General features: G+C 54.1%; 1 protein-coding gene across 2 annotated transcripts; it reads right to left on the bottom strand.

Moving 5' to 3' along the window:
* Positions 1 to 1,500: 1,500 nt before the first annotated feature.
* Positions 1,501 to 16,955, bottom strand: rusc2 (RUN and SH3 domain containing 2). Of its 2 annotated transcripts, XM_062451329.1 has the most exons (12): positions 15,336 to 16,955; positions 14,369 to 14,900; positions 11,579 to 12,169; positions 10,935 to 11,105; positions 10,538 to 10,699; positions 10,004 to 10,080; positions 9,610 to 9,784; positions 9,207 to 9,312; positions 7,227 to 7,273; positions 5,906 to 7,019; positions 5,360 to 5,527; positions 1,501 to 5,050 (listed from the first exon to the last, which is right to left on the bottom strand). In XM_062451329.1, exons 1-12 carry the CDS (start codon positions 16,848 to 16,850, stop codon positions 4,852 to 4,854), a joined length of 4,857 nt encoding a protein of 1,618 aa, XP_062307313.1. In that variant the 5' UTR covers positions 16,851 to 16,955; the 3' UTR covers positions 1,501 to 4,851. The 2 variants fall into 2 exon arrangements, with proteins under 2 accessions (XP_062307313.1, XP_062307314.1); XM_062451330.1 differs by lacking the exon at positions 10,935 to 11,105.
* Between the last annotated feature and the right edge of the window lie 455 nt (positions 16,956 to 17,410).

Below are 17,410 nucleotides of genomic sequence, written 5' to 3'. Positions count from 1 at the left end.
ACGGCGGTAATCAGAACTATAACCAGCAGAGGCGTTGTTAGACATAAAACTGTACTGGGGCACAGGCCCCTATTCATATCCCTTTTTTTTCTTTCAAGCTTGCTGCGCACAATGCACTAGTAGGCTATAGAAACTCCCCTTGCTTAACCCACTATACAACAGTTCAGGGACGCAAGTTTGATATCAGCTTTGGCAGGGACATCAATAGTTAATGTGAGCGTGCACATTTTTACGGGATTATCAATCTATCACCAGACAGGGTGAATGAATGTCAGCCACGCACTCTCCCAGCCACGTATAGGGAAGTCTTCTCGGAAACCTTACAATTTACAGGAACACATTGAGCAACTGACTGCATATTTGTGCAAACTGCTACGGGCCCTGGGAAGTCCCGATTAACTTGAGAAAAATCCTCTTATACCATCTGATACCGACTGTATCAGACTGGGTGTGGAATCTCTTAGATGTGACCTCCTGTTTATGTAACCTGTAACCAGCCCTGACAAGTAGTTGACACAAGGCAGAAGTACCTGTTGTGCTTGAAGGGTTTATACGGGGTATAAACCAAGGCTCAAAGCGCCCTCCTGGGGCACCCTGGCAGCTCACTGGAGACACGTGCATGCAGGCCCTCGCTTCCTCACTCCCTGCTTTCCGTCACACTGGAAACGGTTAACTGGAAACGTGAACTGGAAACGTGAACTGGAAACTGAACTGAAAACTGAACTGAAAAAGACTCCCTTGCTGTAGGGAAAAGCAGGAACACCGAGCACAGCTTCAGGGCTGAGAAGGTGCACCTCAAACAGTTCTGGTGTTTCCTTTTCGTAAAGGGAAGGGTTTTCCAGGTTTGTGTGTGGCTGGCGGGGGGCAGCTATATCTGTTACATTTAGTATTCATTAAAACACTCAGTATGAATTATTAGTGAATTATGAGTCTAAAATCACTATTTTGTCTGTTCATATACAGTATATACCATTTATGAGATACTTACTGTTTGAACATTTCCATGTGTCACTCATTGTAAAAGAAACACCAAATGATGTGCAGTGCTTCTCCCTCCAGTCAGCACCCATACCCCTGAGCAGAGTTTGTGTTCCTGGGGTCTAGGGGTCACCAAGACTAGGGGTCACCAAGATCCAGAACCACCATCCTGACCTCTAGCTAACCATGAGCGCTAGTTAGGAGCATCATCCCCATCTAGTGGCCGAATGAGGACTTGTTTCCCTTCGTCAATCTGTGGTCTTTGAGCTTTGTGATGTCATTTGCTGATGTCATAATCCTGGGAAAACACATGCTTTTGTAACGTCATCTAAATCACAGACTTCACTGTGTATCCATGGAGACAAGCATCCACTATGCACCCAGTAGGGTTTGATATTGACTTCCATGCTGCTCGTCAGGAACAGGGACATGTGACAGGAAACAGTGAAGGACATGTGACAGGAAACAGTGACAGCAGCATATCAATACAAGATGTTCTGAGGGTAATAGACGAGGGAGTCGTTTGAACTGTGATCACAAGAGCACTTTGTTATTGTTAATAATATCCATAGTAGGTTGATAATGTCATACAGGTCATATAGTATGGACACACAGAGGGCAGCAGAGCCACTTCTGCTACAGGTACAAGCAGGAGCAAAGAGTCAGACTAGGAGAGACAGAGACAGACAGAGAGAGACAGACTAGGAGAGACAGAGACAGACAGAGAGAGACAGACTAGGAGAGACAGAGACAGACAGAGAGAGACAGAGACAGACAGAGAGAGACAGAGAGAAACAGAGAGAGACAGACTAGGAGAGACAGAGAGAGACAGAGAGAAACAGACTAGGAGAGACAGAGAGAGACAGAGAGAAACAGAGAGAGACTAGGAGAGACAGAGACAGACAGAGAGAGACAGAGAAACAGAGAGAGACAGACTAGGAGAGACAGAGAGAGACAGACTAGGAGAGACAGAGACAGACAGAGAGAGACAGAGAGAAACAGAGAGAGACAGAGAGAGACAGAGAGAAACAGAGAGAGACTAGGAGAGACAGAGAGAGACAGACTAGGAGAGACAGAGAGAGACTAGGAGAGACAGAGAGAAACAGAGAGAGACAGAGAGAGACAGAGACAGAGAGAAACAGAGAGAGACAGACTAGGAGAGACAGAGAGAAACAGACTAGGAGAGACAGAGAGAGACAGAGAGAAACAGAGAGAGACTAGGAGAGACAGAGACAGACAGAGAGAGACAGAGAAACAGAGAGAGACAGACTAGGAGAGACAGAGAGAGACAGACTAGGAGAGACAGAGACAGACAGAGAGAGACAGAGAGAAACAGAGAGAGACAGAGAGAGACAGAGAGAAACAGAGACAGACTAGGAGAGACAGAGAGAGACAGACTAGGAGAGACAGAGAGAGACTAGGAGAGACAGAGAGAAACAGAGAGAGACAGAGAGACAAAGAGAGACAGAGACAGAGAGAGACAGAGAGAAACAGAGAGAGACAGAGAGAGACCCCTTGCTACAACTGCACAAATATAGATTATCGACGTGTAGACTTGTCCTTTGAACAAACCATGACTGTGGGAGAATGTGATTGAGCTAAGCTCACTGTACAGATCTTCAGCCAACACATTGAGTCTGGCAGGACACTGCAGTATGGCTAAAAATAATAAACCAATCGGAACCAATGGATTTGAATTGTTCTTAATTGTCGATCAGTAGCTCCCATATGATCTCTCTCTCTCTGACTCGTTTCTCTATGTGACTTTTCAGCATCTGAGGATGTCATGAAGAGCAGAACGTGCTGGAAGAAGAACGGCGACCCAGTCCATCGTGATGCATGTCGTTGCTGGTCAAGATCACTTCTTTCCTCACTCTGGCATTCGAACCAGTCCTCTGATTCTCTGACCGCAACCATCACCTCTCGTAAACACCTCTTTACCAGCTACGCCACACAAAAGATAACCGTTCGATGGTGTGGGTGGGCGGTATATATCTACTGAGGAGTGAGTTCATCCAGTCCCAACATAGTTACATATACATAGACTACTGACTGCTAACCTTCTCTCAGCCTCTCCAAGGAAACCATGGCCTGCTTCCAGGAAGTTAGCATCAATGCTAACAGTCAAATTAAGGAACATTTGCAAACACTTATAGCATCATTAATGTTAACAATCTCTATACTTCTCTTACAGAAATGAACCTTTCAAATAAATCATATTTACAGTTCATCATTAACGTTGAGGCAATGTTAAAAATTATATGAAAAAGAAAGTAAAAAAAAGAAAAAGGAAAACAAATGTCATTATATTTAACTTACTGACTAGATTAACGTCTCAATGAAACCTCAAAGAAACGTTCGCTAACCCGTTAAGTGGTGTATTATTACTAGGAAAGTCTTTTGGTAACAACCCTCAATAGTCATCATCTAGGATTGCTCCCAGCGTTACGGTATATTTTCTGTACATCTCAGTCTGAACCTAAGGCCACATAGCACACCTGGGCGTCACAGGTACACAGCCAGTGAAGAACGGGTTGGGGTTCTCATCAGCTTCCACAAAACATCTTTAAACTCTTTATTTCCAGAAACACACCTGAGGAGTCTGGTAGAAGCTCTGGGGGAAAGTGAACCCCAGGGTCGGGGCCGTTAACAGGGACAAGGCAGGTCACAACCGCCAAACACCTCAACCAAACACCTGTAAAACAACTCCAAAACGATTTTGCTTTCATTAGACATCCTTCCCTCTGTATCCATCCCAACCATTCACACGCTTTTCTAAATAAATTATAGAACTCTTCAATAAATAAACAGAACTCACCACATGTGTAAGTCATATATGCACGTATAGTATGTATGTCAGAATTAAATACACAGGTCCACTGCAGCTGAAAGCCGATCCGCCTGTCTTGGTTTGGTTGTGGGGGCAGAAGGGAGGAGTCTGGAATCCACAACTATGTTGTCTCCTCACATGCACAACAGTCCTCTGCCTGTGATTGGTCGGTTTAACCTGGCAGTCACCCAAACACTGCAACTGAAGGGAGGGAGAGACAGGTTCCACTTCTAAATCGTCCGTCCAACGGTTGGCATGGCAACAAGCACGAGCAACAACGATGAGAAGATGAAAGGAGCTGAAAGCGTGTCTGGTTGTCCCTCAGAGCACACAGCCCTTAAGACACCCATACAGGCCTCATCACACATCTACAATGACCTCTACTGGAATTTATCTTTTTTTATGTAAACCAACTGTCATCCTAAGACTATTCTATAAAGGGTTTGGAGAACTCTGGGTGAATGACTCGAGAGTTGCCTGCTCAGTTTGTCCTTCTGATTGCGATGCTGGATGTTTAGCATTAGCTTAGCATTGTTGTGGCACAGCCGGGTGAAGGGCTTGGCATACACAGCATGATAAAGCACAGCTAGGTATGGTGTGTGTGTATATATGTATATACACTTTATACATTTAATATGGTTCCTTGCTTTATATCGCTCTATCAAAAAGAATCTGACGGACAGTTTGAGACCTCTGAGAGCTGTGCACAGAGTCTTCTAGGTCGTGTGTGTGTGTGCACGTGTGTGTGTGTGTGTGTATTTGCGTCATCTCTTTGGATGAGTGCATGCTTGAGAGGAACTCTCCTCACAGGTGCAAGTGTGTTGTCGTGCCTGCATGTGCTCCTATGTGGACCCGTTCCTGTGTAGATGTGTCTGTAAGTCCCAGTATCATCCTGCAGTAGAGCACATCACACCCAAACATCTTAAACATCTGGAGGAGTCTCGAATCCAGCGACGACATCATCCAGACCTGATGTCTCTTTCTCTTCCCCTCTCAGGCGCTTCCGTGTTCCCTTCATCCTCTCCCCTCCCTCCTCCCTCCCCTCAGTGCGGGCCCCCATGGGGGGGCCCACCCAGGCTGCGGAGCGTCACGTAGATGAGGGGCACCAGGCCACGGCTGGCCCCCAGGGAGCAGAGCAGCCAGTCGGAGTCGGGCTGGGCCAGCACGCGCAGGACGTCTCCCTTGTGGAAGCTCAGCTGGCCTGGCTCTGTGGCGATGTGGTGACACAGAGCCCTCACCTCACTGGGGGGAGGGAGGGAGAGAGAGAGAGAGAGAGAGAGAGAGAGAGAGAGAGAGAGAGAGAGAGAGAGAGAGAGAGAGAGAGAGAGAGAGAGAGAGAGAGAGAGAGAGAGAGAGAGAGAGAGAGAGAGAGAGAGAGAGAGAGAGAGAGAGGAGGGAGAGATAGAGAGAGAGAGAGAGAGAGAGAGGGGGGGGGGGAGGAAATGAGATATGGAGAGAGAGACAGAGAGAGAGTTCAGTTTGACTTCCATTCTAACAGCAGCACCAATCAGTCTCAGTATGAGGGTGTCTTAACGTTAGCCTGTTTGTTACCATGGAGACTTGGTCTCTACAGCTTGTGCTGTCTGAGGCTGCAGGGGAGGAGCTTGGCTGTCGAGGGGCGGGGCTGAAGGCTCCACCCTCCTCCCTGACCCCGCCCCCACGGTCTGGGCCACCATGTCCAGAACAGACCTGTCCAGACTCAGCCATCCGGATGGCAGCCTGGAAGGGACAAACACAACCAGGAAATAAACTCTCTCTCTGTTCCTTAACTTTAAATAGTTTTTCTCAGGACTAGTACAGAATATCTGATATAGCAGTGTTGGGATGACTGATAAACGTATTGGTCATTGTAAATTACATTGAAAGACAACTTCAAATCATGCTATGAATAGATTTGATAGCATGTCATCTATCTGTGAGCAAGGTTAGCAGTTTGCTATACAGCATGCAGACACTAAGTCTATGCTGTTACTTTGAAGAGACTTATAAATGAATCATCTCAACATCATTTACACCTTATAAATGAATCATCTCATCATCATATATATACCTTATATATATATCATCATATACACCTTATATGTATTTCCAGCTCACCTGCTTCTTTGAGTCTTGGCTTGCCTGGAGTCGTCTGCTCTGGACGAGGAGCCCCTGCTGGAGCCGAACAGCCGTCCCCAGCGCATGCCCTGGGAGAGGGCCTGGTCCTGGGGCCGGGCGGCGGAGGCCTGGTCCTGGGGCCGGGCGGCGGAGGCCTGGTCCTGGGGCCGGACGGCAGAGGGCTGGGCCCCTGTGGGCCCCTGGAGCTTCTCCTTCTCCTGGCAGAGGACGGAGTCTGGAGGGCTGCCCATCCACGCCCTCCTCCCTCTACTCCCCGCCGAGTCAGCGCTGCTGCTCCTCTTCCTGGGCTCCTCCCCTTCCGGTCTGGACTCCGCCCCCTCCACCACGCCCTCCCTCGTGGGCGGGAGCTGGCTGGCTCGCCTCTCGCCCGACTTCTTCCTCTTCTCGCTCCGGGTGAACTTCGACCCCTCTGCTGATTGGTCAATGTAGACCTGGGAGGACTGCATGAGCTGGTACCACCATCCTGCCTGGCGCTCCTGTTTCTGACGGCCCTCCTCCGACACCACCCCCTCTCTCTCCTTCTTCTTCTCTCCATCCCTGTTGTCCTGGTGACTCTCTCCACCCACTCCCTTCACTCTCTGCCCCGCGGATCCTCTCTCCCTCCACAAGGTGGAGATCCCTTCCTCTATGTCCACCATTGGCTGCTTCCATCCAAGTTCCGCCCCGATGGAGTCCATCCCGCCTCCCTCTCTGGGAAGCCCCTCCCCCTGCCCCGCCCCCTCCCCCTGCCCCGCCCCCTCCATCCTGCTCCCTGCCCCCTCCATCCCTGGCCATGTCCCCTCTCGTCTCAGCTCTGCCCTCTTCCTCTTCCAGGCGCCAGATTCCACCCCCTCCCCCTCGACCACGGGCGTGCCCCACCCCCTCATGAGCTGAAAGGTGGAGCGAGCTGATTGGTCGGCGGAGCAGAGCAACTCCTTTCGTCGCAGGTGCTCCTGCCCCTTCTGCAGGAGGTGGGGCTCAAACAGGAAGTCCAGGTGGAAGGGGAGGAGCGAAAGGGGCTGCAGGAGGAGCAGCAGTTCCTGGAACAGCGGTTGGCACGGCCCCTGCGACAGTGGCAGGAAACCCCACGGCTGGTAGTGAACCGCCAAGATGTCTGACCGGGGGAGAGCAGCATGAACAACAGCACGACCCAACAAGCATGATGCTTCATACAAGTTACAGTTACTATAGGTATTACACAACAGTTACTATAGGTATTCTTATGTAGCTGCATATTGTAACCTGAATGTAAAGTGTTGCCAAATACAATGTTAATGTGGAAAGACGAAAGGTTTGGAATCAGGAGGCTTCAGATGTTTACCTTCATGAGTGTGAAGATGGTTGAACCAGAACTCCAGCGACCTCAAGCTGAGAGAGCAGGAGACAGGAGTCAGCAGGAGACAGGAGTCAGCAGGAGACAGGAGTCAGCAGGAGAAAGGAGTCAGCAGGAGAAAGGAGTCAGCGGGAGACAGGAGTCAGCAGGAGAAAGGAGTCAGCAGGAGAAAGGAGTCAGCGGGAGACAGGAGTCAGCAGGAGAAAGGAGTCAGCGGGAGACAGGAGTCAGCAGGAGAAAGGAGTCAGCGGGAGAAAGGAGTCAGCGGGAGACAGGAGTCAGCAGGAGAAAGGAGTCAGCGGGAGACAGGAGTCAGCAGGAGAAAGGAGTCAGCGGGAGACAGGAGTCAGCAGGAGAAAGGAGTCAGCGGGAGACAGGAGTCAGCAGGAGAAAGGAGTCAGCGGGAGACAGGAGTCAGAGGAGAAAGGAGTCAGCAGGAGACAGGAGTCAGCGGGAGACAGGAGTCAGAGGGAGACAGGAGTCAGCAGGAGACAGGAGTCAGCAGGAGAAAGGAGTCAGCGGGAGACAGGAGTCAGCAGGAGAAAGGAGTCAGCGGGAGACAGGAGTCAGCAGGAGACAGGAGTCAGCAGGAGACAGGAGTCAGCGGGAGACAGGAGTCAGCAGGAGACAGGAGTCAGCAGGAGAAAGGAGTCAGCAGGAGAAAGGAGTCAGCAGGAGACAGGAGTCAGCAGGAGAAAGGAGTCAGCAGGAGAAAGGAGTCAGCGGGAGACAGGAGTCAGCAGGAGAAAGGAGTCAGCGGGAGACAGGAGTCAGCAGGAGACAGGAGTCAGCAGGAGACAGGAGTCAGCAGGAGAAAGGAGTCAGCGGGAGACAGGAGTCAGCAGGAGACAGGAGTCAGCAGGAGAAAGGAGTCAGCGGGAGACAGGAGTCAGCGGGAGACAGGAGTCAGCGGGAGAAAGGAGTCAGCGGGAGACAGGAGTCAGCAGGAGACAGGAGTCAGCAGGAGAAAGGAGTCAGCGGGAGACAGGAGTCAGCAGGAGAAAGGAGTCAGCGGGAGACAGGAGTCAGCAGGAGAAAGGAGACAGCGGGAGACAGGAGTCAGCAGGAGAAAGGAGTCAGCGGGAGAAAGGAGTCAGCGGGACAAAGGAGTCAGCAGGAGAAAGGAGTCAGCGGGACAAAGGAGTCAGCGGGAGAAAGGAGTCAGTCGCTGAGTGGAGAGAAGCTTTTTCTACAACTTTTTTGCCTCAACTTAAAAAAAAATATATTTTGTCAATTTCGAATCATTTCTTTTTTTTTTTACCTTTCAAAATGTTTGTGAATAAACTTCGACCTTTTAAAACTTTTTTTATTGTTGCCTTCTGAGAAGAGTAGCGAGAGGGAGGCAGGAGAGAGAGGCAGGCAGGAGAGAGAGGCAGGCAGGAGAGAGAGGGAGGCTGGAGAGAGAGGCAGGCAGGAGAGAGAGGGAGGCAGGAGAGAGAGGCAGGCAGAAGAGAGAGGCAGGCAGGAGAGAGAGGGAGGCAGGAGAGAGAGGCAGGCAGGAGAGAGAGGGAGGCAGGAGAGAGAGGCAGGCAGGAGAGAGAGGCAGGCAGGAGAGAGAGGCAGGCAGGAGAGAGAGGGAGGCAGGAGAGAGAGGCAGGCAGGAGAGAGAGGGAGGCAGGAGAGAGAGGGAGGCAGGAGAGAGAGGCAGGCAGGAGAGAGAGGGAGGCAGGAGAGAGAGGGAGGCAGGAGAGAGAGGCAGGCAGGAGAGAGAGGCAGGCAGGAGAGAGAGGGAGGCAGGAGAGAGAGGGAGGCAGGAGAGAGAGGCAGGCAGGAGAGAGAGGCAGGCAGGTGAGAGAGGCAGGCAAGAGAGAGAGGCAGGCAGGAGAGAGAGGGAGGCAGGAGAGAGAGGGAGGCAGGAGAGAGAGGCAGGCAGGAGAGAGAGGGAGGCTGGAGAGAGAGGGAGGCTGGAGAGAGAGGCAGGCAGGAGAGAGAGGCAGGCAGGAGAGAGAGGAGAGAAGGCAGACTCACTTGAGGAGACCGAAGATGAAGGCATTGAGCCTCATGCTGTGGCTGGTGAGCTCCGAGTACTGGCTCACTTTAGAGAACAAGCTGTGTAGCACACGCGTGGACGGGCCTGGGAACAGACAGAGACAGAGACAGAGAGAGACAGAGACAGAGAGAGAGAGTGAGAGTGAGAGAGAGAGAGTGAGACAGAGAGAGAGTGAGAGACAGAGAGAGAGTGAGAGACACAGACAGAGACAGAGAGACAGAGACACAGAGACAGAGACAGAGACAGAGACAGAGACAGAGACAGAGACAGAGAGAGAGAGAGAGAGAGAGAGAGAGAGAGAGAGACAGACAGGTCAGGTCAGTACTATACGTAATACCCCTCACTCCACCCCACCCCACCCCACCCTCCAGCCCCCCCTACCCAGCTGTGTGGAGGCCTCCACCAGGCCCCAGGGCTGGTTGCGACGCTGGCCGATGATGAGGTCCAGGACGTGGGGCTTGAGGCCGTCCTGCAGAACCCCCCGCAGGGCCGGACACAAGTACTTCAGGATGAGGTGGCCCACGTTGGGACTCACCCAGCTGTTCCCCAGCTTAGCCTGGGGGGGTGGGGGGCAAAGAGGAGGAGAGAAGAGAGAGGAGGAGAGATGAGAGAGGAGGAGAGATGAGAGAGGAGGAGAGAGAGGAGGAGATGAGAAGAGGATGAAAGAAGGAAGTATACTCTTTTGAAACAGATGTACATCATCTATATATACACATTATATATTGAATACATCATCTACAGTCTGCTCTCCCACAGGGAGGTGAGAGGCACATACCTTGACATCTGGATCACGACTTGTCCCAAAGTGAGCAACAATCAGATCTATGGCAGTGTTGATGGCTTTGACCAAACCTAGAGAGAGAGAGAGAGAGAGAGAGAGAGAGAGAGAGAGAGAGAGAGAGAGAGAGAGAGAGAGAGGGGGGGGGAGGAAATGAGAGAAAAGGAAGTTGATTATGATAGAAGCCCCTGATAGGTGAATAGCTCTCTGAGGTAACTGGAACACTGGTCTCTTTCATCTAATGGTAATCTCCCTCTTCTCTCTCTCCTTCTCTCCCTCTCTCCCTATATCCTTCTCTCCCTCTCTCCTTTTCTAACTCTCCCTCCTCTCTCTCTTTCTCTCCTTCTCCCTCTCTTTCTCTCCCTCTCTCTCCCTCTATCTTCTCTCCCGTCAGACAATGCTAATCCATCCTTTCTTCTCTGCTTCTCTTGAGTGATCCAGCGTGTGATCCTGGCCCCAGGCTGGATACACCACCCAGCTGATGCAGGCTACATCCACCATGACCCTCAGAACCAGCTCACACACACACACCTCTCATCTGCTGCAGGTCGACAGAGATCTCGGAGGAGGAAGAGGAGGAGGAGGAGGAGGCGTCGGGGGATAGACAGAACTCCTCCGGGGGGCGCTCTGCCAGGGAGAAGTAGTCTGGCAGGTAGTCACTGTAGTACTGCTGCAGCTGCTTTACTGAAGGCCCTGCAGACACACACACGCACATACACACACATGAGTAACTTATTATGAGTAACTAGATCCACAAACATTTACATGATTTCACAGAGCAGCAGCTGTGAGCAAATGACCAGTTACTAGTAAATTACTAATTACTAAAGAAGTGTAACACACACACAAACACACTCATTCTACAACCCCCACAATGCCTCTCTCTCTTTCACACGTAGACACACACACACAGTGGCCAGATCAGCACCATTGAAGCGGCTAGAGGTTGCTGGGAAGTCAAACACGTTGCGGCGGGCGTGGCGGGCCCTGGCCCCGCCCCCTCCCCTGTGGGGATCCAGGCGGCATGCCCTCTCCACCCCCAGAGGGTTTCTACGGCGATACTCTCGCCATTTGAGAGCCTGGGGAGAGAGATGATGGGCTATGGAGGAGGTGGTGGAATAGGGTGAATATTGAAAGACAAACAGGAAGGATAGAAATGGAGAAGGAGCATGATAAAGGCAGGGGAAGGAGAAGAGATTTTATGATGGGTTGGCAGGGAAGATAAGGAGAGATGGAGGATGAGGTTTATGGTAAGATGGAGGAAGGGAGAGTCGGAGGGAGGGAGAGGTGGTGAAAAAGTCAGAGACAAAGATGAGTCAGTGAAAGAAGAACAGGAATGTAAAGAAGGAAGTCAATCAGAGCAGCAGGAAAAGAAGAAAGGGTGTGGCTCTTAGCCTGTGTGTGTGTGTGTGTGTGCGTGTGTGCGCATGTACGTCGAACAGTTCAATGACTTAAGTACAGTGTCTGCGAGTCTGTGTGTGAGTGCCACAAACAAAACTAGACCAACTGTGTCACCAGCCACCCCATCACGATCACGACCACACCCTGTCATGCACATCTCTGGACACCTACCATGGTGCTGGCGGGGTCCTTGTCTGTGCTCGGCCTGTTCTGACACATGCGGCCCCCCAGGGCTGATGCAGGTGCTGGGCAGCGCCCCCCGCTGGTACCCCTGGACAGGGGGCAGAGAGGGGGGCACCGCTGCCTGGGACACACCCAGCGGAGGGGTGGGGGGCAGGGAGGCGGCCGTCTGGGCGTGGGGGGAGCGGGGGCAGGAGAGGCAGGTGGGGGGTGGGGGGCTAGGGGTGCAAGTGGAGCAGGACCCTGAGCTGGGCGCCCCCTGCAGGCGGACGGGGGAGTAACTCCCCAGAGGAGAGGGCCGGACCGAGCCAGGGGGGGCCACCGCCACCGCACCCGAGCAGCGAGGACTGTCCGAGGGCTCGTCGGCCACCTCATCCCCCTCCGGACCTCCAGAACCCCCGGAGCCGGAGCGGGCCTGCATCCCAGACACGTAGCCTGTGAGCAGGGGCAGCAGGGGCTTGGGCTGGGGCCTGGAGAACTGGTGGTGGAAGGTGAAGGGCTGGATGGGGAGGGAGGTGGGACGCTGGTCCTTGCTGTAGCGCACCACAGCCGGGCAGCAGTCTGGAGAACAGGACAGAGAGCCTGGAGGGAGACAGGGAGGGAGAGAGGGAGTAATGGGAGGAGAGAGAGAGGGAGGGGAGAAGAGAGAGAGGGACGTAATGAAAGAGAGAAAGGAAAGAGGAATGGAGAATTGGAAGGACAGTGACAGATAAAGGGGCAGATGGAGAGAGGGATGGAGGAAGGAGAGAAGAGGACAGAGAATTAGAGCAGAAGACAGACAATAAGACACACAAGGTCAGAATAGGTCTTTTCATTTTCTTACAGCTCCCTAACCAACAACCCTCCAGCTCAGTATTCTCCTCTTAGAACCTAAACCTTCAAATCAGACAGAATTATGAACATTCAAAAAGAAGCAGATTAGTAACACCAAGTTGAAGATAAATCCTGTCCAGAACACACTAACAGAAAATGCGTCGTCATGATTCAACAGTGAACAGTTATTATCACAAACAGTCGCTGTAAGACACAGGGTGTGTTGTGACAGGCAGACCGACCAACACACACACACACCCACACACACAGACAGACACACACACAGAGAATACACCTGCAGGTACTGCGTCACTGTCCTACTGCAGAAACAGCCGCACTAGAAGAGCCTCTTCTCTGTGGTTGTAATGTGTGTGTGTGTGAGCCTGTTTCAGTCTGTCAGTGTGTGTAGGCATGTGTGAACGTGTGTGTTCAGTGTGTTTTTCTGTGTGACGTCGGAGACATTGCGCAAGCTGTTTGTCTCCCCTGGCCAGCTCATAAGTGTCACTGGAGCTGGGTGCATGGACCCTGTCAGCCACCAGGGGCAGCGCTGAGCTGGATGCAGGGACCCTGTCAGCCACCAGGGGCAGCGCTGAGCTGGGTGCAGGGACCCTGTCAGCCACCAGGGGCAGCGCTGAGCTGGATGCAGGGACCCTGTCAGCCACCAGGGGCAGCGCTGAGCTGGGTGACAGGCAGAGCCAACCCACCCTGGACTGTTCTCAGAGACCTCTCTCTCTCACAGACTGAATGTCTCTCGCCCATGTACGCCACACACTCACACACATGCACGGCTGTTCCCACCCTCTCTCTCTCTCTCTCCCCCTCCTCTCCTCTCCTATTTCATGGGTGAATCGATTAGCCACCTCAGGGCTGCTCACCCCGAACACAACCCACATCATTAGCCAGCAAGTGCTTCTCTCCAGACCAATGTGCCTTTCAATGCAGGAATGCAGAATGAGCAATAAGGATTCCTGCAGTATACAGTTGCCTACCTAACTTCTCCTAACAGCCAACATCTTGTATCCTAGACTGTATTCCAGGATTAATGAATAACTCACACGCAAGTATCGACTCCATTTCGAAATAAAGTCTTGTTGTGCTTAGATTACAAAGTGTTTAAATCAGAGCTATGCTATGGATGAACCTGGCTAGCGCTTTAGACTATCCTCTTCCTAAGAGTTCTGAAACCTCCCTCCTTCATCCCTCCATCCGCCTCACACACACACACACACACACACACACACACAAACAAACTTTCACACACGCAGTTCGTTCACCTGTTATGGTGTCCTCACCTGGTCCTAGCTGTGTGTGTGTGTGTGTGTGTGAGGTGCACATACACAGTATGACTTCAACATGGAGCGAGAGGTTATTAATGATCAACCTCCTACAGTCACCTTTGACCCTCCCACAACACAGGAAGGAAACACTTCTTAATCCTATCAGTAGAAAGTAATGCCAGCTCAGTCATGTCTGTTTAACTTAGAAGGGAGTATTACTACTGTGCGTTGTACATTGTACTTCAATATTAAATCATCCCTATCTGTCTTAATACCTTTTATCTAGAAACAGTAAATGGGGAACTAAATACGAGACATTGATTTAAAAGGAGACTTCATGGAAAGACAGGTTTAAAGAATCCTGGATCGTTTATTTTAAACTGATAGCAGTCAAGCCTTTAGGGTCGTTTAGTGATACCAGTCTGGTGGTTAGGTCCTGATCAGTCCTGTTTTGCCTCCCTGCCTCCAGTCTGCCTTCCTGCCTCCAGTCTGCCTTCCTGCCTCCAGTCTGCACTCCTGCCTCCAGTCTGCCTCCCTGCCTCCAGTCTGCCTCCCTGCCTCCAGTCTGCCTTCCTGCCTCCAGTCTGCCTCCCTGCCTCCAGTCTGTACTCCTGCCTCCAGTCTGCCTCCCTGCCTCCAGTCTGTACTCCTGTCTCCAGTCTGCCTCCCTGCCTCCAGTCTGCCTCCCTACCTCCAGTCCTGGAGCGTGTCTCCTGGGCCTCAGTGCTCCCCTGGCTGTAGCAGCGTGTGAGGGGGCAGGGGGGCGGGGTGGAGCCCGGGTCCAGCTGCTCCGCCGGGGGGGAGGGCTCAGCCGCGGAGGGGGCGTGGGGGCCGGAGGACAGGGGGTCTGTCCTCAGCAAGGCTCCGGTCCGGCGCTTGCAGCGGGCCATCTCGGCAAAGGAGGTGACCCTGGTGGGCGTGGCCTGGCCGAGGGCGTGGCCGGCACCCTCACTCAGACGCATGGGGCAGCTCAGCATGCGCTCCAGAGGGCCCAGCCCAGGGGGCGGGGCATGGGCCAGGCTACGGTCGTAGCTACGGGAACGGGTATGCCCCCCGGAGACCCCGCCACCGATGTCGGCACGGCAGCCAATGGGAGGGGAGATGTTGACGTACACCTGACCCTCGATCACACCTGGGGCTGGAGCACTACCGGCCAAGCCCACGTCTCGCTTTGCCCTGCTCACTTCCTCCTCCTCCTCCTCCTCCTCCTCCTCTTCATCACGCTGAGGACAGAGAGACAAAACAGGTATGGGATAAGGCATCACACAACATACTGCATAGCTACTGTGTATATTTACTGTACTGTTTCAGGACTGTACTATTTATGTTCCTTATGTGTCAGAGTACTGTGTCAACACACACCGGCTCATCACAAGCAGCTGAGCCACGCACACTGAACAGAAACTCCAGGAATACACCCCCCCGCCTCTGACCACAATAGAACATTCCAAGTCTCCTCACACCAACCTCACTTCCTCTCTTTCTCCTTTGTGGAAAGAACATTTGGGGCCAAGATAGAAATATTACAGCTGAAACAGAATATCCTACTCCTGATATGGGGTAAGAGATTGTCCGTGTTGTTTTGACACAACATACAGCGACTGAGGGAATCTAGCACTGCTTAGAATCACCTAGAACCTCCCTCGGTCTCCTCCTACCTTCGGTGACTGTCGGTCCTCATCTTCCTGGTCTTCCTCCCTGGCCCCGCCCCCCTCCTCGGCCTGGTGTCTGAACAGGAAGTACTCTGTGGGGGTGGGGCTTTCCTTGCTGTGCTCGTCAGAGCAGCTGGTGGCGGACGAGGCCACGGGACTGGGCGAGGACTGGGACGAGAGGTCACAGGTCACCAGCTTGTAGTAGTTCTGTGTGGCCACCACCAGCCGGGCCTGGCTCTGCAGGCAGGGCCCCGCCTCCCCCAGCTTCTGGTAGGAGTTACAGTTGTCGTCCAGGTCCAGGGGCCCCTGGTGCTGCGCGGAGCAGGTGCAGGGGGAGGTGGTGGAGGGGGGGGTCTCCTGGAGATAGACGGGCAGGGTGTTGGAGGGGCAGGGGGCGTGCTGGGGCTGGGGGGGGTCGGTGGGGGAGGTGTGGAGGTCCAGGTAGAAGGCCCCGCCCCCATGGCAGCTGCCCCGCCCCCCACCCGGCTCTGAGACACAGGAGTGCTGGGCGGAGCTGTTGAGGTTGGCGGAGGGTCCAGGCGCTACTTTGGCGGGGACGCTGTTGTTCATCTTGTTGAAGATGGCGCTGAAATTAACCAGCACGCCGTCAGAGCTGTTGCAGGACGAGTCGCTGCCATAGCCCAGCTGGCAGTCTGAGTAGGGCTCTGAGAAGTGTGGCTGCTGGGGGCACGTCCGGGAGGGTCTGCAGGAGCAGGGAGGCGCGGAGCAGCTGGAGGAGCAGGAGCCTGTCTTGGGATGGTCCTCCTCTTCCTCCTCCTCATCCTCGCCCCACTCCTGCTCCCCGCAGTCCATGGACATGTTGGAGCCGCTGCTGCCGTGGCGACGCTGGCTGTCCAATCCCAGCAGGTCCAGGGTCTCCAGGTGGGCAGAGAGGTCGGAAGTCGTGCCGCTGAGAGACTCCCGGCTGCTGGACCCCCAGGGCTTTCCCAGAGTGCCGTGCAGCAGGAAGGGCTCGGGGGGGAACCCCAGGTCGTGGAGGTGGAAGGGGGGCACCCCATCGTCGAGGGTGGAGTTGGCGTTGCCGTGGAGATGGAAAGAGGAGTCCTCCAGGTAACCGTTGAGGTTGTCTCCGTCGTCCTCCTCCTCCTCCTCGTCGTCCTCGGTGTTCAGCAGGAAGGGGTTGTGACGGAGACGGTTGCCGTGGTTCCTGGGCTTTGTCCTGGGCAGCGTGTGAGCCGTGGTTGGCTGATCCCCCGAGTTGGACGATGTGTAGGATGAGTCGTCGCTGGCCGTGCTCCCTCCCCTCCCCCCTCCTCCTCCTCCAGACCGGCAGGAGGCGTGGACCAGGCTGCTGTAGAGCAGCGCCTCCCTCTGCAGCACGTCTCTCTCGGGCAGGGAGGTGGTGCGGCTGAGGCCCAGGTTCTCCGGGGGACTGAAGGGGTGGCTCCTCCGCAGCGACCCCCCGCAGCCCCCCTGCCGTCCCCCCGACACCTGGCAGTGGACCAGGGGGATGTGGTGCACGATAAGGGTCTCCCCGGACAGCTTGGAGGGGCTGTCCATGGTCCTCCCCGGGGGCTGGGTTGGCAGGCTGTTGGTGGGCTACTGGGGATGGGGTGGGGGAGGCTAGGGGCCTGAGGCTGGGGGCTGGGGGAGAGGTGAGGGGAGGCTGGGGGAGAGGTGAGGGGAGGCTGGGGGAGAGGTGAGGGGAGGCTGGGGGAGAGGTGAGGGGAGGCTGGGGGAGAGGTGAGGGGAGGCTGGGGGAGAGGTGAGGGGAGGCTGGTCAGGAGAGAGAGGTGTAGCGCAGGGCCAGGAGGTGTTGAGGTTGTAGGGTCAGACGGAGGCCAGGCCCGGGGCTGCAGGGCCCGGGATGTGGGAGGAGAGGATGGGCGAGTCCAGCCTGGGGTCAGAGAGTCCAGCCTGGGGTCAGAGAGTCCAGCCTGGGTCAGAGTCCAGCCTGGGGTCAGAGAGTCCAGCCTGGGTCAGAGAGTCCAGCCTGGGGTCAGAGAGTCCAGCCTGGGGTCAGAGGGTCCAGCCTGGGGTCAGAGAGTCCAGCCTGGGGTCAGAGAGTCCAGCCTGGGGTCAGAGAGTCCAGCCTGGGGTCAGAGAGTCCAGCCTGGGGT

Source organism: Osmerus eperlanus, chromosome 25, assembly GCF_963692335.1.
Source record: "Osmerus eperlanus chromosome 25, fOsmEpe2.1, whole genome shotgun sequence".
Lineage (NCBI taxonomy): Eukaryota > Metazoa > Chordata > Actinopteri > Osmeriformes > Osmeridae > Osmerus > Osmerus eperlanus.
The sequence above is the reverse complement of the archived record's forward strand: the minus strand, read 5'-3'. Positions and strand labels throughout refer to the sequence as shown.

Coding starts and splice junctions, on each gene's coding strand:
- rusc2 (XM_062451329.1), bottom strand. CDS start 16,850: ATGGACAGCCCCTCCAAGCTGTCCGGGGAGACCCTTATCGTGCACCAC. Junction 12,170..14,368: donor GACACGCTCCAGGACTGGAG/GTAGGGAGGCAG, acceptor GTCTCCCTCCAG/GCTCTCTGTCCTGTTCTCCA. Junction 9,313..9,609: donor GGAGGCCTCCACACAGCTGG/GTAGGGGGGGCT, acceptor GTCTGTTCCCAG/GCCCGTCCACGCGTGTGCTA.